Source organism: Daucus carota, chromosome 1 (genome assembly GCF_001625215.2).
Source record: "Daucus carota subsp. sativus chromosome 1, DH1 v3.0, whole genome shotgun sequence".
Lineage (NCBI taxonomy): Eukaryota > Viridiplantae > Streptophyta > Magnoliopsida > Apiales > Apiaceae > Daucus > Daucus carota.
In genome coordinates this window covers 28,011,480-28,033,481 of record NC_030381.2, presented here as the reverse complement: position 1 = coordinate 28,033,481, position 22,002 = coordinate 28,011,480, and the positions used below count along the sequence as shown (strand labels likewise).

Below are 22,002 nucleotides of genomic sequence, written 5' to 3'. Positions count from 1 at the left end.
CATACGAATACGTAAGATGACAAATGAGTCTCCTTTACAGATGATCGAAAATGATCGAGAGTCTGAAATTCATCGTACAAATAATCGAAGGTATGAAATTCATCCTAAGAATACTTAGTGTGTGTAATTATTAAAATACAATTATAAAATAGCATATAACTAATCGCATTGCTGAGTTTTGAGACTGACGGATCACCTTACAAGTTAAATGTGAATAATATTATGTCCATCCTAGCAGGGTTTTTTTTTTTTTTTTTTGACAATTTAGGCTTATATGCTTACAAGTGAGTATCTGTTCTAACAAATTTCGGGGATGAGCAAGAATCTAACCCAGTACCTGGGACGACAAGAGATAAGCCCTTACCACTCGAGCTATCTCATCGCGCTTGTAACCAGATACATTGAACGAAATTTGTCCATCATAGCAGTTTTTATTTGTAACCAGATACATTGACCGAAATTTGTTTTACATTTTAATTTTACCTTCTGAATACTGCAAAAAGTTGTTGGTCTCCCTCATCTAATCACTTGATGTATTATTGAATAGGGCTCTTAATTGAACAGTCTTGAACTTGCTTTAGAAAATCAGTTACAAGCATTCCTCAATTTAACTCAAAAAACTCTGCAAGTCCAAAAGAGTCTGAAATTTCGGTATAGTTAAAATTTAAAAATAAAATATACGAGTCATTCTTAGGTTTTAATAATCATAAATTCAAATGAATAGGATATTAAATACGAAAAGCCAGGTAGTTTTTACTCCATTACTAAATAATAACCTTGATACAACTAGTTCAAAGAACCTCAGTGACTGAAAGGCAGAGAGCTCCTAACCACACCAAAGGATAAAACTAGTATAAGTGCTATAGACAATAAACTGAACACCAAACAGGCCAATCACACAAAATAAGATGAACATAACATAGTCCTAAAGAAAAACGGGCATCTCCGTTCTGGATCCAGCTCAAAAGGCCATGGTAAATCATGTCATCAACCCTGCAACAATGTGAAGACATGACAATGAATCAGGAATCTTCAAAAAAAAAGTTGACATAGTTCTATAGAAGTCAATATACCTTGTTAGCAATATTGTTGGAAAGCCAGTCCAGGCCCTCGTACAGCCCTTCCCCAGATGTTGCACATGTGCTCTGGATGTACCTAGAACATTGAATAGGACAATTTGATTTGGTATAAATATCACAAACATGCATTACATGTACACACTAGTCAAGAGCGAGAGATATACCAGTGGCGCTGCCTGAGAGAGTGAAGACCAAGCTTATCAGTTATCTCAGCGGCATTCATGGCATTGGGTAGATCTTGTTTGTTAGCAAAAACAAGCAGCACTGCATCTCTCAGCTCATCCTATGTAAAATAAGTAAGATAGTTACTGTAAAAGATATTAAAAAGCATTGATAATTAATGATAATGATCTCTTGCCTAATGCATAACCAGGTTAGATACAATTGAAATAAAAATGGCAGAAAGTTTTCATCAATTGATAATGAATGATAATTATCTGTGCGTCAAATGACGTTGCCTAACCAGGTTACATACAATTGATAATGAACTCTGCGCTGAATACTGATGCCTAATCGGGTTATATATGAATTAATGATGTGATGTACTTATTAAGATTGGGGACTAGCTATTCACATTATTTTTTTGGTAGCTCCACATGCTTCTTGCTGTTTGCATGAGAGTACAAAACCATACGTAAGGGATAACATCTAGATTATAAGTCATCATATAGATGTATTTGTCAGTTCTGCAAATTCAACATCGGCTTTCCTACTCTTCTGCAAAGGGTTTTAGTAATCTAATGCGGCTATCACCCCTTACCATTCAATTTCAAAAAATGGGGGGAAATTATAAAAGAAAAAACTAATTTGAAGTGTACAAATACCTCGTTCAGCATCCTGTGCAACTCATCCCTCGCTTCAACCACACGATCCCTGTCATTGCTATCAACGACAAAGATGAGGCCTTGGGTATTTTGGAAATAGTGACGCCACAGGGGCCGAATCTGCAATAGCAAAATGAGAATTTCATAAAAGTGTACCACTCATACGCAGATTATAAATTGATATTAGTAGAATAGTATAACATGGCCATTGGTCAGAGAACTACCAAACTACATATTGCACGGCTTTTAAAATTAAAAAAAAAAACAAAATATAGGTAAGCAAATTCGAGTATATATACATTTAGACGAAACAAGTTCAGGGACGTGCTAAGTCTACATACGAATACTCCGCATATTAAACAGTAGTCAACGTTAGTGATGATGCAGTCAACTTTAATGTTATATATAAATATGATTGGGAAAATAGAAACTGTTTATCTCCTACTTCTAGTGGGCAATTATTGAAATCAGTTTGACACCATACAAAGAAATTTTAGCATAAGTAGACAAACACAAAACTTGACCTTGAATATCCTAAGAACTTAATAGAAGTTGTTCCAGCTACTTTAATGTGCATTATATAATTATATTACACCATGTTAATGTAATCCGTAAGAATATACCTTTGACAAGTATTAAGTCAGTTTGACACCATACAAAGAATTTTAGCATAAGCAGACAAACACAAAACTTGACCTGGAATATCCTAAGAACTTAATAGAAGTTGTTCCAGCTACTTTAATGAGCATTATATAATTATATTACACTATGTTAATGTAGTACATCCGTAACAATATACCTTTGAAAAGTATTAAGTCTAGGAAAACATATAATTGGTAATCATTTCCTCAACATATGCTTATATGGTGGTAAAATAGATATCACAATAAGTGCATGCATCAAAATGGGCTTTTCCACACGAAATTTATTCTGAAAACAAAACACTGCATACCTTGTCCTGACCACCAACGTCCCAGACAGTGAAGCTGATGTTCTTGTATTCCACAGTCTCCACATTGAACCCTGTGCAATACAGAAATGAGTTTAATTTGCCCAACTTGAAAAAATGACATAAGCAGTAGTATTCTTCAATATGACACAACTGAACAGATGGCAGTAAGTAGAGAAATCATACCAATTGTTGGAATGGTAGTAACAATCTCTCCCAATTTGAGCTTGTACAATATGGTGGTCTTACCCGCAGCATCGAGACCGACCATAAGTATACGCATCTCCTTTTTTGCAAACAACCGACTGAACAGCTTGGTGAAAGACAACCCCATTTTTCCTTAAATCTGTCAGCCAGTAGTAGAATTCAAACCTTGTACCCAAGCTAATTAATTAAATGCAAATGTAAGAGAACAAGAAAGGTAAGGGGCAGGAGACAAAGTCAATCTATATTTACCCTAGAACTAATAAAACAATGCTGGTCACTTTCACAAGGGTAACAATATATCATCAGCTAAAAGTTAATGATGAGTCCTTCAAGCTTTCATCTTTCATAGGTGACGCAACTCAATTCGACAGAAGAAATATTTCAAAAACAGAAAATAAATCTAAGCATGACCCTCTTGCTACCCTTAGTGTGCGCATATTTACCAGCATACGACAAAGCAACGACATTCTCACAAACTAACAATCAAAAAAAAAAAAAAGGGAAACCAGGATCCTCGAAAACCCCAAACAGAAAAAATTTAACATCACATTCCTTGAATTTAAATAATCATCATATCAAACCAATCACATGTTCCATAATTTACGTCAGTAAACCACAATTAACCTGAGCCAAACAAAAGGCACTTTCTTTCGAAATCATGCAACTACCCACAAAAAAATAAACCCAATTACACCAATTCTACACAAATCTAATGTCATTGATCTCTAAAAAGGAAGAATCATACACACAGATACACATCTATGTAACAGGTAACTAAAGGGCTATAACTAAATGAAGCTTAAATATATGCATATAAAAACAAAAAGGGCTCCCTAAAATCAAGAGAATTAAGCTATATAAATCAACAATTGCACAAATGGAGTAATTCACAAAAATAAGAATAGATCTGAAAGAGATAGAGATGTAACGATGGGTTCAGAATGGAATAGATACGATACATAGAGCTTGAGATTCAAAAGGGGGCAGGAAAACTCACGAGAGATCGAGAGAGATTGAGAGAGAGAGATGCAGGAGGATCACTTGCCCTTTTCCTCGTTCTTTAGAAAGAAAAATGAAGTCGTTTATACTTTATACATACAATCGAATCTTGATAAATAAATATAAAATATTCGATAAATGGATGATTTTTCAATTCACATATTTTACAGAAATTTAATTTTGATAAATTTTGAGACGTCCAAAATTATTTATTATTTAAATTTACTCATTTTTACTAGAACATTTCATTTCACTTGGCTTTCTATTTATATAAAATTTATTATACATATACAGTTGGATTTAGTATATTGCTGCCTAATTTAAGGATAATTTATAAATATTAACTCAATAACTTCATAATATATATAGTATGATAAAATGTTTAAATTTTGATAATAAAAAACAAAAAGTACAAAATCAAATCCAAATCATAACTGTAAAATTTAAATCAACGTAAACACGTGGATTCAAATTAATTTTATATATTAGTTATAGTTATGTGCATTATTTTAAGATGTATAGTTTCAAAAAGCTAAAAAAAAAATTCCACTGGATCATCTGGAAAATTGAGCACTTGTATTCATTCATGAACTTGAGTGTAAAATGAAAGAGATAGATTTTATCTGAGCCTAATCCACACAATAAATTACAGAGTCGGGTCGAATCACATCGTACTGAAATTCTCTGATGTTCGACTCAGATTCACCCCTGAATCGGCATTAGCATTACCAATAAACATGTATTATCAGAATCGACGTTAAACAAGCATCTGTCAAGCCAGATAATCTGGTTTCAAAACGTGCTCAGCAGTACTATGACAATCATATAATGAAGCAATGTCTTCACTTCTCCGAAACAGTGAACCAACCATCATAATTCATAACCATAACAAAGAAAGTTGACAAACCTATCTACTTAATGTCGCTAAACAGTTCAGACAAACTGGGAAAGCAGTTCAGACAAACTGGGAAATGCAAAAGTGTCGTAGACAAAAGTTGAAAGGACTAAGTTAAGCTTCGTGCAGATCACAAGACAGCCAAAGGCTCTACATAAAGATAATGATTTCCCAATTAACTATGGTAGCCTCCATCTTCCAAGCACTTCAAGCCCATCTTGTAAACCCTAGATTTTTTATGATCTGATACTGCAAATAGAGAGATAAAAATAACTTAAAAGTCTGTATTAGTGAAGAGCATATCTTAAAAAACACATTGTATAATCAATTACTTATTTTCCAATAGTGCAAGTATGGTTTTGAAGCTAGGCAAGTGGTAAGGAAAGAAAATTATTTAAACTAGTAATCAACCTTCAAACAAGTATTCATGGAGAAATAATCTCACTGCAACTTCCCCAATAGAATAAATGTGTAACAATCACTCTGATTAGTTTTAACACTCGCTGCTGACGAGCATGTTTATTATTTAGTCTTGTCCTCACATTCATAGGTACAAATTTGTACCTAATGTACTAAGAGATGAATCCAGTATAGCAGCAATACCCAATCAATAGACTAGTATAAGAGTATGGGAGTTGATGCAAGAATAACACTGTGGTTTGACACACAATAAGAAAATTAAACAAAGAAACGATCTAGATATAATGTACACCACTGTAAAAAGTAACTGAATGAATGTCATAGGTCTACAATAACTTAAACTACAACAGCAATTGATGTCAAACTATGAGAGTGAAAGCGTTTTTTCCATTTTTTATACTTAAATAATTTCAGATTTCCTATACAGAACTTGATCACTAAGAGTGTTAAACAGAACAAAAAGGCCAGTACAGCAACTATGGAAGATTTGTAGTTTATATATAATTCTTACAGCCATGTGTCTAGATTTCTCTGAGAATAAAGAAACATTAAATAAACTCTCCCTCATTTTCTTTTTCATTTTAAAACTTGCCTAAACAGTGAATATGAAAACCTAATATATACAATTCGTTGCATGTTTCAAAGAGAAAGTTCGAGCATAGTCAATTAGTCACTATAAAGCGAGGCATCTATACTACTGTTTCTTGAAAGAACTCCAAGAAAATAATAATCAAACTGCTATATCTGGAACTAACGTCAATAGTTCTGTAGGATTTTGAGAAAAGGGAACCTGATATCACTCACCTGTTCACCTCATTCTCGGCCTCTTACTGAAGTTGCCACCTGAAGGTGCCCGTGACTTCCCATATGATTTTGATTTCCGTCTTTTCCTCTCCTCTTCACTGTCCGATTCAGCTCCGTGTTCTCTATCTGCAGTGGTTGCTTCCTTTTCCAACTCTTCCCATGTTTTTCCTTCTTCCTCCTCTTCATCACCTTCCTCAGAATCTTCTTCGTCATCTTCCTCAGAATCCACCAAAGAGGCACTATCATCATCGTCGTCGTCATCTGATTCCGAATCAGATTGTACATCAGATGGCTCATATCCTTGGTCTGACTCGACAGATTTCTCAGAATCTGAATCGCTAGCCTCCAAATTCAAAAATTCCCATCCACCCTCCTCAATGAACTTTTCTGGGTCATCGGTGATTGTTTTCAGTATAGTTTTCCAGTTCATATTAAGTCTGCTCTCATAGTACTTTATGTCTGTTGTATCAAGCCACTCTTTGATACCATCCAGGGATGATGAAGGAATTGAATCGATCCGGAAAACATCACGCTTAAAGTCAGTGAAAACAATTGCCATGTCAAAGTTTTTCTGACCAAGCCCAACTCTCTCCAGGTTAACAATTTCAATCTCACTTAAAGAGATAACGACAAAAGGCATCTCTATAAGCTCGACCAGGCAGCTTGATGTCGGAACCACAAAGGAAGAGGATTTGTATGGAACCCCATGGAAGCCAAGCTCTCTTAGTGGCTGATCAAACTCCAAGTCCAACTCTTTAAGCTGAGGTTGGCCCCATAAATCATTTACACGATTTACAAAATTTTGAAAGTCTGAGTTAATTTTGTTTTTACGAGCCCTCTCTCGTTGTTCTTCCTCAATCTCGTCAGGGTCATAAGCCGACCTCTTTCCACCTCCAATTGTCTGCACCACATCCATCACTTCACAGTAGAATTGCACATCCTTAGTTTTCTTGTTTCCCACCATGATGTGATTGTGCAAATGGAAGTGCAGAAGAGTTATCATTTCTTTTTCAGCTGGCTGGAAGAAAGCATGCTTGATGTTAGCATACATAACATCCACACGCTCATCAGGCCGTGAAGTTGAATATCGCAATCCATTTACATGTGCTTCTAATGTACCTGTCAGCTTTCTTCCACGACCACCAAACACTGGACGGATCCATAGATCAGACAACCTAATTGGCTTGAACTTTGAACCTGCTAGTTGGAGCTTTTCTTGAGTAACTAAAGTTGCCCTCTCAGCTTTCTCTGACTCTCGGGAAGCAACCTGCTTACGGAGGGTTTTGATCTGTTGCACAACCTCACTACTGTGCCTTGGATCCCTTGACCGGAACGACACTTCCTTAACAAAAATGAAGTTTTGAAACTTTAAGGTGTTCTGATCATATGGATTGAAAGGAGTACCAGGTACATTAAATATGATTCGGATATAGCAATTACGACTGGTATCCTGCTGGCTGCTAACACTCTTTATAGTAGCCACATGAAAGGGAACCATGCTACCATAAATAGGCAATAGAATGGCTTCATTCCTTTGATCTATTTGAATTAGTAAACCTCTGGGAGGAGGTACATCATTTACATTCTTATATGCAACCAAGTCACCTGAGGATCTCATGCCACCACGATTATCCACCGCACCAGAGCCTGCAGCAGTTAGCCTCCTAGCAGTTTCAATATTCTTTTGGCGGGCAAGTTCTGCTTGATGATTTCTTCTAAGCTCTTCCTTTGACATTTCATGATTAACCGACCTGAGTGTCGTCTTAAGAGTATTTGGATCACCAACAGTTGCTTCTATATCTCCCAGCTCCTCCTCATCTTCTTCTTCACTCTCTTTGAAGGTGTATGCAACATCCTTAACAGCTTTGCTGCTTGTAGAAGTCACTACTTCTGGACCTTTTTCAGCAATAACAACAGTATCTGCAAGCAACATGGAGACTTTTTGGGTCTTCGGATCTTTGGTGTTGGTAAGCAAATTCTGGAAACCAAGTGAAACATTAAAAACCATGCCTATTTTAAGCACCCTGTCATTCTTTCCATTTAAAGCAAGTCCTGACTCACGGAATTCAAGGCCAATTCCTGTTCCAGCTGATTTGGTCAAGTTTGCAACCAGTTCTGGAGTATTTTTCTGAACTACAGAAAGAGCTGCTTGGTAGGCAGCACTAGCTTTGTTACCGGGCCTCAAAACACTAATTGCTGCTTCTTGGGCTCTTAGGAGGACTTCGTAAGCCTTTGTCTGTATTGCATTAGCATCTATAAGGAAAGTGCGTGCAACATTAGAGCAGTAGCTGCTGTAACGAGTCCCAATTGCGCACAATATAACACTAGTAGAATCGTAGTAGAGGCTCTGGTCATTGCTTGATGCACTTGGTTTTAGATCAAATTCTCCACCACTCTGAAAAATTGGTGGGTAGCAGATATCAACATTTTCAGCCTTTAGCTTCACCTTGATCTTTGCAGGTTCAGCAATCACCTTCTCTGTCTCGTCCATTAATGAAGAGTGAGAAACTTTTTTCTCCTCGTCAATGATTTTCTCCATCTTTGGGACCACAAAAAGCTTCATCACTGATGAAGTCCAATAAGCAGATTTCTTCACATTTGTAATCTCATCACTGTCCTTCACAGCAAATAGGTCAGAAAAACCATTTGATATGTCAGCAAGGACGAAGTTTTCATTATTTAGTTTCTTAGCCCACTTCTCCAAAAGACTCCCCTCAGGAGTCTCTCTTGATATATGTCCAACAACCGGGGTATCCACTTCCGACTGAGCACGTACTGCACGGACTACAGCATCCATTAATGCAGATCCATCATCATTTTTGGTCTTCACGTGTATTACAATTTCAATATCAAGAGCCTCCCTAGCCGGTCCTTTTAAACCTCCAAGTATAGAAGCCTTCTTCAAACTACACAAAAAATGAATCTGCTTTTTCATGAAAACCATAATGGTATCTGGGAACTCATACCCAACCAACCAGATATTTAGGGCTGATGATTTTAGATAACGTAGGTCTTCTGATGGTGGAGGAGTTGCTATCGTAATAACTTCAGAAGAACCCCACAGATCATTACAGTTTTCAGTCCAGTGAGAATACAATATCTTCAACCGAGTTTTGAAATTATCTGCATTGATAGTATAAGTACCTGAAGCAACATTGCTATTTTTCTGTTCAACCATTTTAGTCTATGTATAATATAGATCACCTGTAAACAACGAGACAAAACAAATAATAATCAGTTTGTTATAACATTCTTCTCCTCAAAAACAGTGAACCCAAAGGGAGAAAAAATCTAGGAGCAAGTATCTGTTGGGAGGGAAATAGGGGAAATTAGGCAGAAGGGAGTCAATAAAAAAATAAATCATGGTGGAGATTACTGTACCAGTGATTTTCTAATATTCATCTTATTTATTCTGCCTTTCTCATAAATTATCATACCAGAAGGCTATTAACAGAGTCTTATGCTTTCAATACAGTTATACAGGTAAACTATCAACTAAAATATATCCACTGAAAAATATCACATACTATCAAATCTTCTTCCAGTAATTAGGGATAACTCGAACTTTCTTAGTTGAAAGAATGTATTAAATTTCATATGGTAAAATCAAAAATAACATCAAATCTTTCACCACCACCGACTAACATAAAACAACTCAAAGTGCAATGTTGGTTATCAACATGAATTCTCAGCCAAAATTCAAAAAAGAAAAAAAAATAACTTTTAGACTGCCTACAGTTAATAGGAATAGCTCAAACTTTACTAGACGCCAGGAATATGTCAAACTTCGTATACTAAAAAGAAACATGAAAAACTTGATACATTTAACCACCACCAACTAACCAAAACAGCTCACAAAGTGAAAAATTGGTCATACACAAACTGTATAGATGTATTATCATAGTCAAAATTTAAAAAAACTTCAGCCTCACTCACAAAACAATTGATTTTAAAAGTAAAATTTTGAAAGTATATTATTACTTTCATAGTCTATGAACAAAAGTACCATAGGGCATTTATTTTAAACTATATATAGCAATTAACCACCTAAACAAGAAAATAACCAACACTGGTCAGTGGTCAGTCAGTTAATTTCTTGGATATAAAAAAGGCAAAACCTGGACGAGACTAATTATGAAATATTGCAATTGTGAAATCTAGAACCAATTAAGGGATCCAAACCGCTGAAAAACAAGTTGACAGATAAAAAATAGGCATTTAAGTATATTCGGATCCTTCATTTAGTAAGCAAGGATCGCATTATTAATTTACTCCCTCCGTCCCATTTAATTCTATACACTTTCCTTTTTTGGATGTCCCACTTAATTCTATACATTTCAAAATTTTCCCAAAATAGTAAATTTTTATAATATAAAAACCCCACTCACCCACTACTTTCAACTACTTTTCCAAATCTAACAATTATATATTGACGGGTCCCACCATTTTACCCACTTTTCTTTCTCTTTCTTCATACTTTTCATTACTTTATACACTTTTCTTAGTCTCCGTGTCCAATCCATACGTATACATTTCAGAGGGACAGAGGGAGTATTATTAAGTAACAGTTAAATACATTTATGAGCGTATCCAGTTCTTTATTATTAGAAAGACAAAAACAGACAATATGATGATTAATGAGCCAACAAATTATAAGGCCAACACAAACAGTTTGTCTCAGTGACGGTCTTCGACTTTCCACTTGTACAAAAGCGGAGTATAGTGGTAAAATGTTCACCGCGATGCTCCACACATTTATTGTGACATCTCACATCAACACGATAAGTGAGTTTAAATGCCTTCATATTTTCATCTAGTTGTGGCCTCGGGTCATTATATGTTCATCATCAGCACCCACAATCATCCGACTACAAGAATTAAACTATCTAAATTCCACAAATGTATAAAATATACGATATTCGACAAGTACCAATTACAGCAAATCACTAAAAAACCACACCCACAATTCAATTTTATACCAACTCAATCAAACATGCTGCTAATCGTAAACCCTAATTTTAACCACATGGGTACAAAAAAACACTGATTAAACCAAGATAAATGAGTGAATAAGTGAGAAAAAACAACTTACGAGATTAGGGTTTGTGAAGCGATCGTCCCGTGGAAGCTTTTGGCCTTCAAAGCCCTAGAAATAGATACACATATACATACATTTGGGATTAATAAAAGTGGTGGCAATTATGTAGAGTGTCGTTTGAGGTGGATTTAGAGGGGAACAGCGTCGTTTTGTATTGTTTGTTTCCTCTCTGTGATCTTTATTGATAAAATGGCGGCAGTGTCGCTCACATCAATTTGGCGGGAAAGTCTTATTTCTTTATATACTTTTATTTTTGTTTTTATGGGTCAAAGACTCGAAACAATTTCAACTGGACCGCACAATGTGCACACTACTGTAGTACTGTTATACATCATGTTACATCACGAAAATTGTGTCGACTCCAAAATGTTGATCATACGAAATAATATTATTTTTACTATAAAATGGAGGTATCGACTATCGATGGATGTTTGTTGTAATACAGGTAATGATACACGACACTAAAATATAATATGAAAATTTGAATTAGATTTTTAATATCCAATATACGAAAAGCAAAATACATGTTAAATTTAATATCTACTTCGGAGATTATTTTATATACACGAAGGTATATTTTATATAAAATACATGTTCATGAAATATATTTATATATATATATTTATTTATTTATATGGATAATGTAAATACATATACAAATTTATACATAATTATATACAAATATAAACATTTAATATATATTTCACTATATAATACATAAAAATTGTATTTTTAATTTAATTAAATTTTACACGAAAACTATACGACATGTTTTGAAACAGGTATGAGTTCGAAATTAGGTACACAAATTCGAAAAATTAGATATGAATTTCACCCTACACAAAATCCTGAAAATACAACACAATTGACACATCTAGTTATACACCTTTTTAACAGGGAGGCATTTGATACCGATCTGTAAATCACTTTCAAGATGAAAAATCCGTACATTTTTTGTTTATAAGATAACTTAAGCGCGTTTTCGGATATTTCAATGACACTAAAATCTGCTAACGACCTTTAAAGTCGGTGAAAGTAAGCGAGGCACCGGAGACTGATGGTTCAGTAGATGCTGAAACACCAGCAATGACATTCTGATCCAACTGGACCAAGCTTGGTTTGCTTGGCGCCTTTTGTTCCACTGATCCTTCCTTTACAAGCAGCACCACCACTTCAGACATCGTTGGCCTAATCGAAACTGGTGACTGTGTGCACTTCAAGGCGATTTCAATTATCTTCTTTACATTTTCCACTTCATATTCACTTGGATCTAACGTCTCGTCTATCAGCTCCGAATGCATGTCGTTCTCGTACAACTTCCATGCCTGTTTTACGCTTAAGATATCAGAGGAAGGCCCTAAATATTTAAATTAAAAAAAATGGGCTATAGAAACTCGAACCCGAGTCCCTTCCAAAACCGAGCTCTGATAGCATGATATGATACTCTTCAACAATGTTAACTTACGTATTGAAGAAGAGATTCTTTGCCAGGCTCATTTGTCATATCACTGCATCTCTGGCCGCTTATGATTTCAAGCACCATAACTCCGTAGGCATAGGTATCGACTTTCTCAGACAAGTGTCCATGAATTGCATACTCTGGTGCAATGTATCCCCTGGCGTGTTCAAGTAAATCTTTAAAATCTATGATATTGGTACAGATATCTCTGTGATCGAAAAATTAGTGAAGTTTTTATTAGTATGACTTACAAGGTCCCTGCAAACCTAGTGCTGAGGTGAGTTTGGTCATTAGGCAGAAGTCTTGCCAGCCCGAAATCAGCAATTTTCGGTTGAAAATCATCATCAAGCAGAATGTTGCTAGATTTTATATCTCGATGGATGATGCAGACATGAAATTGTTCATGTATATAGGTGAGGCCCCTGGCCGTGCCCAAAATAATGTCGGCCCTTTGTTTCCAAGTGAGAGTCCCACGTTTGTCCCCTACCAACGACAAAATTTATAAGGCATTAGTATATAGTAGGTTCATACGAAACTATGTCAGTAGAAAGATTAAGGTCATCTTACCATATAAGAACGTATCAAGGCTTCCGTTCTCCATGTATTCGTAGACAAGAAGTTTCTCAGGGCCTTTGGCACTGCAGCCTAGCAGACGGATGATGTTTCGATGATGAACATTACTTATAAGCCGAACTTCACTCTCGAATTCAGTATTTATTCGGGCTGAAATTATAGCCAGTTTCTTTACTGCAACTATATCCCCATTCTTTATAATGCCCTGTTCTTGTACAGAGCCAAACAAAAACAAATATGCAAGGCCAAATGCCACAATTAGAAGATGGATTTCGAAACTTTCTAAACATCACTTATGCAGAACACTGGAACCCTGGCTTTTGATCAAGAAACCGAAAACTTTTAAGAACACTGGGATTGGGAACCATTGAGAAATGAGTAGTATGAGTAAAATAGGAGTTACCTTGTATACATCTCCGAAACCTCCTTCTCCTACTTTGTATTCTAGACTAAAATCTTTTGTCGCGGCTTTCAGATCTCTGTAGCTGTATATTTGTGGCCCTTGCAGACCGTTTATGCCTGATATATCACCTGCAAGATAGATAAACAAAGATTAGAAGAATATCAAAATAATTAGATAAGTTGATTTTTAATAGAAAATAACTTGAATAAGTATTGTTTTAATTCATCTTGCTTACCTCTTCCAGCCTCTTTAGACATTCTTAATCTCTTCCATAAAAAGAACGAAAGTATGAGCAAAAGACAGCTCAACCCTCCAACTACAGCTCCAATGATGCCTGTCTTCATACTCGAACCTCCTATATATTCAAAACAAATGTGAAGTTCCAAGAGCAAAAAAACAGAAGAAATTACTTGAGTAACGCTAGAGTCTAAACTCTTTTTGTCTGAATTCATCGATATCCTAGTATTGTTATGTAACAATTGACCATGATCTGAACCAAACGATACAAGGATACCAAGGCGGAAAGTACAAATCAGTAAATCACCTCCTTTTAGATATGGCGCGATGTTAGTTATCTGGTTGTCAGGAAAAAAGGAGGTGTTGGAGTATCTCATAAAACACCGCATATTGATGGCACTACCATCCGCTTCTGGAGGGCAATTCTGTATGTTATTATAGGCAATTGTCAAGCAACTCTGGCAATCACTCTTGCTGATAGTTTCAATACATTGAGCCACAGCATAAACTGTTGCTGTTGCCCCAACATCAAACACTTGCCTTGTAGTCGCGGCAAAGGCCTTATTCATCTTTGGTGTGGCAGCTACAAGATCAGGTAGCAGCCCTTCCACCACTTGATTAAAAGCAGCCGCCTGGGATACACTCCGGTTAATGCTACACACCCCGGAATTGTCTTGAAATGTAAGCTCATTAAAGAAGTTGTGCGCCTCATACCTTGAGTAAACAGAGAAAAAATTAAATTTTAGAATCAAGAAATCTTCTCAAGGCCTCACAAGATGGTCTTCTTGGAAACGAAAAAACAAACAAAAATTAAACTATTACCTGAGGAAGCAGCCTTCAAAAACGACATGAGCACCATCATAGGCAGGGCAGCTCCGCGCCATCTGACTCACACCAGCATCGACACAAGCCACACAGTCTGCAGTAGACAGATAGTTCCTGCACTGCGCCATCCCAAACACATCTAAACTAAACGACGTAGCAAAGTGCACGTCACTAGACCGCAGCTGGCTCCTGATGTCGCCAAATGTTTTGTTAAAATTGCTGTTGAAATTCGACAGAGTGTCGGGAGTTTTGAACTGGCTGCATTCTTGGTTTAGCAGCTTGGTCTGAGGATCTGTCACAACTCCTCTTAAGGTTAACATAAACACAAGACTGATCATCAGGACCTGCATGACTCTGCGTTTAATCCGCAATCTCATTCTTGCTTGGGATTGATCGATGAAGCAACTAATTTGTATGAAGCTGTGGATTATAGCTTTGACATTGTCTTTCATTTGGTGGAGTTTTTAAGTGATGATATTCATAATAATATTGTAAAATGGTCAATGTTCGAATTTTCTTCTGTCACTAAAAGTCGAGATTCGATTATCACTGTAAAATCATTCTACCGGCATTAAGAAAAAGAATGATTTACTTCAGAATGATGAAAATTAAATACACCGCCGCGGCCCGCGGGTGAAATTATTTATGTTATTTATATTGTCACATCACCCATATTACATATTTTTACATCATTTTTTAGAATTTGACTTCTTTTCATTGCTCAACTGGAATTATTTACTTAAGCAAAGATTATATGAAATATTTACTTGATTTCTTTTTTTGTTACCTCAGTCGTTCTTCTAAAGGCATAAACCAACCCTGAGATATGTGCGCTTGAGGTCAAGGTGTCTTTTCTGATCCATATGTGATGTGTTTGCTTGGCTTAAATTAGAGGTATCAATGGAAGCCATATTTGTGTGTTGTGCCCTTGTGGGTCATAACTCAGAAGTCAGAAGTGAGAAGGTGGCCGTGGATGTATATTAGCCTGTATATATTTGTCGAATAATAATTTAAATTCAAAAATATTTCCGGCTTTGAATCATGTTGTGAGAAAATATATATCATTAAATTATAATAAAAAATTATGAGAAAATCTTCCATTTAAAAATATCTTCTTCTTTGTATAGGGGAAGTAATGTTATCGTTAATTAATAATTTTAAAAAAAATTCCACTTCTTTTTTTTTTTTTGGAAAAGGAAGGATTTTATTAAGCTAAATACTGTCTCCAACACAAAATGCAAAATGGAGAAGACATAAAATCAATAAAGATATTAAGCATACAAGATATACGGGTTCAAACATGCACTTCGTTATTTGCTTGCTTAACAAAATTAATAGGAAGATCGCCCTGATTAAAGTAATGCATCTACTCTACTATACTATAATATTAATATATATAAAGTAATATATATAAAGCTATTTGAATATATGTTAAATATCATCTTTTTCAAAAGAAATTACGATATATTATCTCTTGAAAATTCTTGCGAAAATACAGTTCGCAGCTATAAATGCAACTAATTATAATTTATGACAAAATGAACTCAAGACAACTTTTTTGTCCAATGATTTCTTTTTTTTAGTTCTGGACTTGGGTCTTTTTTAGACAGATGAATAGGTTTATTGGAATAAAATGTTAAACAAAACAAACATCAGATACAAGTCCGAACAAATCCCAAACCATCAATTACGACCTCATTGCACATTAATCAGTCATTCTACTTTGTATAGCTTAATATATAAAATATTCCAATTCTTTAATCTGAAAACTAACGCAATAACATTTCAAGTAATTCAACCTACATTAACTAAAATATTTGTAGCTCGCAATTGATTTGGTCTACGTTAACTTAAAAATTACTATTCGTTTCGTCTACTTTTAGGGGTCATTTGTCAAATCTGAAAAGTTATTTCTGAACGAGTTGAATTTCTGAATGATTTGAATTTTGAATGAATGAAATGTTGTTGTTTGTTATTTTTTTTTTTCTAATATATCTGGATGACTGGTTTATAATACATGAATACTGTTAAATCAGTTATATTTTTTGTCATCTGTATATTTATATCTGGTGACTTTTATTTATTTTATCTTTTTTGAATTTTAATATTTTCTTAATAATCAAATACATATTTTAAATATTTAATAATAGATATAAATATTTATCTTCAAAAAAATAGATATAAATATTAATTTTTTGATAATTCGGCTCATTAACATAAATTGAAAGATAAGTTTTCATGAAGGTGAAAATTTTTAATATTCAAAATTTTAAATTATTATATATATAACAATATAATATATAAAAAAATTATAAATTTTAAATATTTTTATTAAAAAATAGTGAACCTTCCAGTTGCATAATATTAAATCTAATTCTAATGCAAAATTTATATTAATAACATTTATATGTAATTTTTATTATTTAAAAGAAGAGAACAATTACACGTTTTTAACAAATTTTTAAAGAAATGATATGCGAGTGCCACCATACAACCAAGTTTAGGGTTACAATACACTTCTGGACGACACCTGCTATATTCTCTATGGTCTCTCGTCCAGCTGTTTTTGGCATCATCCAGATTAGAAAAAAAGTTGTCAAACAATCTAAATCAAAAATGAGTGTGTCGTTCAGCGCATCCAGCTTCATTCACCTGTTAACAAATGTCTATTTTAGTTTTCATAGTTTTCAAATAGTCAAATTGACCGATTTTTGACTAAACATTACATATAATCTATTCGTTATTTTAAAAATTTGAAGGTTGCATATTAGAATAGACTAAATATGTTTATTTATAAATATAACCACCCTCGACTATATTTGTCAAATCTCTGTCGTAAGAAATCTATTTCAAAATTTCATATATCATTTATTACACCATGTTGAAGCGATATATTCTATTATAACAAATCAAAATATTAATATATACTACTATTTTTAGAATATAACCAACCAATATAGTTAATAAACACAGTATCTTATCGGTTAAACAAATTTTACACAGTATATTATATCAATTAATTTCAGTTAACCTAACTTTTAACTAATTTTCAAATTATATATATATATATATATATATATATATATATATATATATATATATATATACTTACTTATATATATATACTTTACATATTTTATCGGTTTCCTTGAGCACAAATCATGTACTACTCAATCACGGCTAGAGCTGGCCAAATGAGCGGTTTCGAACCGCTCGTTCGGAACTGAACCGTCAAATTATTCGTTAAAATTCGACCCGTAACGAATTTGAACCGGCCCGGACCGGCTCGTTAAATATCCCGAATCGAATACGAATCAGGATATAAGAAATCGTAACCGGTCCGTAACCGGCCCGCGAATTACCGAGCTAAGAACCGGGCGAACGACTCGCGGTTCGAACGAACCAACCAAACGAACGAACCGCAAGTCAACGAGCTGCCACGAGCTGTCAACGAGCTGGACGAATCGAACGGGCTGGACGAATCGAACGAATCAACCGGTTCGAACGAATCCAGGCCCGATCGTTTCCCTCACGCGCCAACGTTCCCCTGCTTCTAACGTTCACCTGCGGTTTGTTCCGTTTTTTAAAAAGGAGTCCTCTCAAATTAATTGTAAAATATTTTTTTAATTAATAAAATTATACAGAGGTACCGTCCTCTTTTATTTTATTTTATTTTATTTTATTTAATATATATGATAATTTGCGGTTTTATAAATATAACTTTACAGTTCACGAATTAAAGCAAGTAACAGGCAAATCGAACGAATCGTTCGGCCCGCTTGCGAGTTCCAGACTTCCCGTTCCAAGACACTAAATATGATTTGTGTCGTGCTTTATTTTATTTTTTCCTGACTTCTTTTCTATTGACTTCTTTTATTTATAAAATAAAATGATTATTTAAAACAAATATTTGATTAAAACAAATAAAAAATAGATTTAAAAAAAATAAAAAATGAACCGTTTCAACTCGTGAACCCGCGAATCGGTTCACGAGCTGATTCAGACGAATTCGGCCCGGAACCGGACTGGCCCGCCTAATCAGACGGGCCGGTTACGAATCATGTTTCTATAACCTGGCCCGATAAAAATTCGGCCCGGCCCGTCCCGGACCGCCCGTTTGGCCACCACTAATCACGGCATGTTATAATTGTTATTTGATGATTAAAAATTTCTTTAATCAAAAATTGAAATCTTAATACATGTATTATTACTTGATTTATAATTTAATCATGAAATCAAAAATTGCCTTTTCTTAGGCCATCTCCAGCAATTGTGATCCAAAAATCCAAATTTGGATCATCAAGTGATCTAAATTCTGATCCAAATTTCTGATCAAATCCAGCAGCGTGATCCAAATTCTGATCCCAATTACTTTTTGTATATTATATTACATAAATTTTATATTAAATTATATAATCTTAAATTTAATTTTTAATCATTATTAACTACTTATATTATATTCAATTAAATATTTTAATTATTTTTTTAACATCGATCAAAGTATCTCAAAATCAAGGAAATGAAGATGAAGTTTAAGGATCTCCCGGTATTCTAATTTTGTTTTATACATTATATGTACTTTTTATTTTATGCATGTCATGTAGTTTTTTTTTCGATTTCTATAAAATTTACTTTCCTATTATTCTAAGTTTTTACTAAAACATTAATTTTATTAATTATTAATTATAAACTATTAATAATTATATATTAATATCACAAATTAATTTTAAGTCCGATAAACGAAATATATAAAAATAACAAAATCATTATTTTATGATAAAGTAGGTGATCCAAATTTGGATCAGTGAACAGTGGTGATCCAAATTTGGATCAGTACTATTCACTGATCCAAATTTGGATCACTGCTGGAGCAGAATTTGGGGTAATCTGCCCCAAATTTGGATCTTTGGATCACTGCTGGATTTGCCCTTAGATAGCTCAAAATCATTTCCTGCAAACATATTAAATTTCATTTGTAGCTTTTAATCCTTCTTTTTTTTCTTATCCGATCAATAATTAAAACACATATTACTTGGTTATAATTTAAAGAAATTTATAGCTAGCTTATCTCACATCAAAAATAGATAAATCATTGACTAATATTTCAATATTATATAATTTCTTTTATATATTTAGTCCCAAAAATATAAATATCTCTACCATTTTCATCATCAACCACTTATTTTTCTACCTTGCAAGTTGCAACTAATCGTTTGTGGTCGCTGCTTGCAAACCGCACCGGTTTAATATAGTGCAGGTAAACGATGCATTTAAAAGTAATTGAATTATTCCAAAGACATCGAAGAGTCAACCACTTGTATCTGAAACTTGAAACTTAGGGGCAGGTGGGTGAGTTTAAAATAAATGCTATTGCTTAAAATAAAAAAGTGGAGTAAAAGTTAGAAGCAAGTTTAGACTTATAAGTAATAAAAGTGTTTGGAAAATAAGTAGAAGCCGTGAGAAAAAAACTAGCATTCATAGCTTTTTTTAAGTACTTCTTGACTTATTACACAAACGGTACAAATAAGTGCTTCTAACTTATAATTCCAGAAGCCAAGCTTATAAGCCCGTGTCAAACACCCACTTGGCTTAAAAATTATACTATGATTACTCTGAAAATATTACAAAATTAAAATCTATTATCTTAAATTTAAATATTCAAATTAATACAATTTTTTCTACTTTTAACTTATTTTCACTTTTGGTTAAAAAATTTAAAAGAATAATAAAAAAATTATGAAATTATTATTTATGGCAATGTGACACATAAATTCGTCCGTATTGTTTATGTCCAAGTCACAATCGTTCAAAAAGTTCCTTTTTGATATTTTAAGACTATTTCATCAATTAATACTTTTGAAAAATAATCATCATAACTTGGTGGTCCAAGGTTTGCTTGTTAGACCACAAAGGCCGGCCATATCACGATATCGACGCCATAGATTTTTGTTTATTGTTTGGAATATATTTGTGTTTTTATATCATGTATGAATGAATCAAATCCCACGAGTCAGATTTTTTCTATAAAATTTGTTTCACATTGGCTGCATAACTCACATTCATTGGCTGCATACTCACATTCATCATTCGGTATATATTAGTTTGGTCTGTAACAAATAATTGATACCGTTGACACGTTGTCATGCCGGTTTTCTTTTATTAGCGAGTGATTTTAATCTCGCAAAAGAAATCGCGTCTAACATATTGAGTAATTTAAAATCTGTTTAAAAGTACTGTTAAAAACCGATTGTGCTGTCAGGAAAAATATTGTAAAAATCATATAATTTGATATTGATATATTTAGAATTGTAATATGAATAATAATATTTTTAATAAGTTTTTATTGACGAAATTTATAAAAAATTCCTGCAAAAGATGAAAAGCGGTTTTTTCCAAGTATGAGGACTTAGCTGCAACAAATCATTATTATATGATCTGATTCCGGTTGATTTTTAAAACCCGATACGTGCTGAATCACGATCTGTAAATGTGAATAATTTGGATAATTCAATTTTTTTTGAATATAAAGTCCTAAATTCCAAATTGATAAGCATATTTAGGAACACTTAAATTTTTGGTCTTACAACTAGCAATTTTGCCCGTATATCGCACACGGTAAAGTTATGTTATATAATCATATTCAATTTGTTTATTAAATTTTTAAATTTTATATTATTTGTTTTTGTTTTTTTTAAAATTTTACAATGTGTCCTTATTCCATATAAATTCTTCAATCGAATAATTTAGATAATTCAAATTTTTGAATAGGGAAATTCTCTATGGTACACTCGTGTAATTGGTTTTTCCCATTGGTACAACTACATTTTTGACTTCCACGCATGATACCCTCATGATATAAAAACTTTCCCACCAATACCTTTCCGTTAAGCTAAAAGTTAGTCGGTCGTTAATTTTGACAGAATTCCAATTATTAGATAATTTTATAATTCAATTAATTGATACCCACTTCACCGGACAGTCCGGCCGCCTCAAATCAATCAATCTCTTTGTCTGAGCTTTCTTTCTACTTTTCCTGGGTAACAACCCATCTCATAACAGCGGTGTTGTGGCAAGCCGTCGGCCGCCCTTTCTCCCTCAACTCCTCGTACCATCTTCCATCCATATTCCCTCCGTCACGAATCCCCCAATACCACCTCTAACCCAACCTCCACCTCCCTCCGTTAAATACTAACGTCGTCGCCTCCGATCTCCGGTTTCGGCGACACGACC

General features: G+C 34.1%; 3 protein-coding genes across 6 annotated transcripts; all 3 read right to left on the bottom strand.

Moving 5' to 3' along the window:
- Positions 1-728: 728 nt before the first annotated feature.
- On the bottom strand, positions 729-4,192 carry LOC108204605 (ADP-ribosylation factor). 4 transcript variants are annotated; one of them, XM_017374130.2, is made up of 7 exons: positions 4,057-4,192; positions 3,039-3,198; positions 2,856-2,926; positions 1,904-2,023; positions 1,244-1,362; positions 1,074-1,155; positions 729-993 (listed from the first exon to the last, which is right to left on the bottom strand). In XM_017374130.2, exons 2-7 carry the CDS (start codon positions 3,184-3,186, stop codon positions 988-990), a joined length of 546 nt encoding a protein of 181 aa, XP_017229619.1. In that variant the 5' UTR covers positions 3,187-3,198; positions 4,057-4,192; the 3' UTR covers positions 729-987. The 4 variants fall into 4 exon arrangements, with proteins under 4 accessions (XP_017229619.1, XP_063950873.1, XP_017229617.1 ...); XM_064094803.1 differs by having other exon boundaries at positions 3,039-3,236; positions 4,057-4,140; XM_017374128.2 differs by lacking the exon at positions 729-993 and having other exon boundaries at positions 1,065-1,155.
- Positions 4,193-6,177: 1,985 nt separating this feature from the next.
- Positions 6,178-11,410, bottom strand: LOC108204604 (FACT complex subunit SPT16). The gene is made up of 2 exons (XM_017374127.2): positions 11,270-11,410; positions 6,178-9,381 (listed from the first exon to the last, which is right to left on the bottom strand). The coding sequence occupies exon 2, from the start codon at positions 9,353-9,355 to the stop codon at positions 6,182-6,184; it is 3,174 nt and encodes a 1,057-aa protein (XP_017229616.1). The 5' UTR covers positions 9,356-9,381; positions 11,270-11,410; the 3' UTR covers positions 6,178-6,181.
- A 677-nt stretch (positions 11,411-12,087) lies between these two features.
- LOC108195998 (cysteine-rich receptor-like protein kinase 2) lies at positions 12,088-15,267 on the bottom strand. The gene is made up of 8 exons (XM_017363047.2): positions 14,770-15,267; positions 14,255-14,661; positions 13,946-14,065; positions 13,711-13,838; positions 13,302-13,512; positions 12,986-13,217; positions 12,741-12,891; positions 12,088-12,600 (listed from the first exon to the last, which is right to left on the bottom strand). Exons 1-8 carry the CDS (start codon positions 15,222-15,224, stop codon positions 12,286-12,288), a joined length of 2,019 nt encoding a protein of 672 aa, XP_017218536.1. The 5' UTR covers positions 15,225-15,267; the 3' UTR covers positions 12,088-12,285.
- Between the last annotated feature and the right edge of the window lie 6,735 nt (positions 15,268-22,002).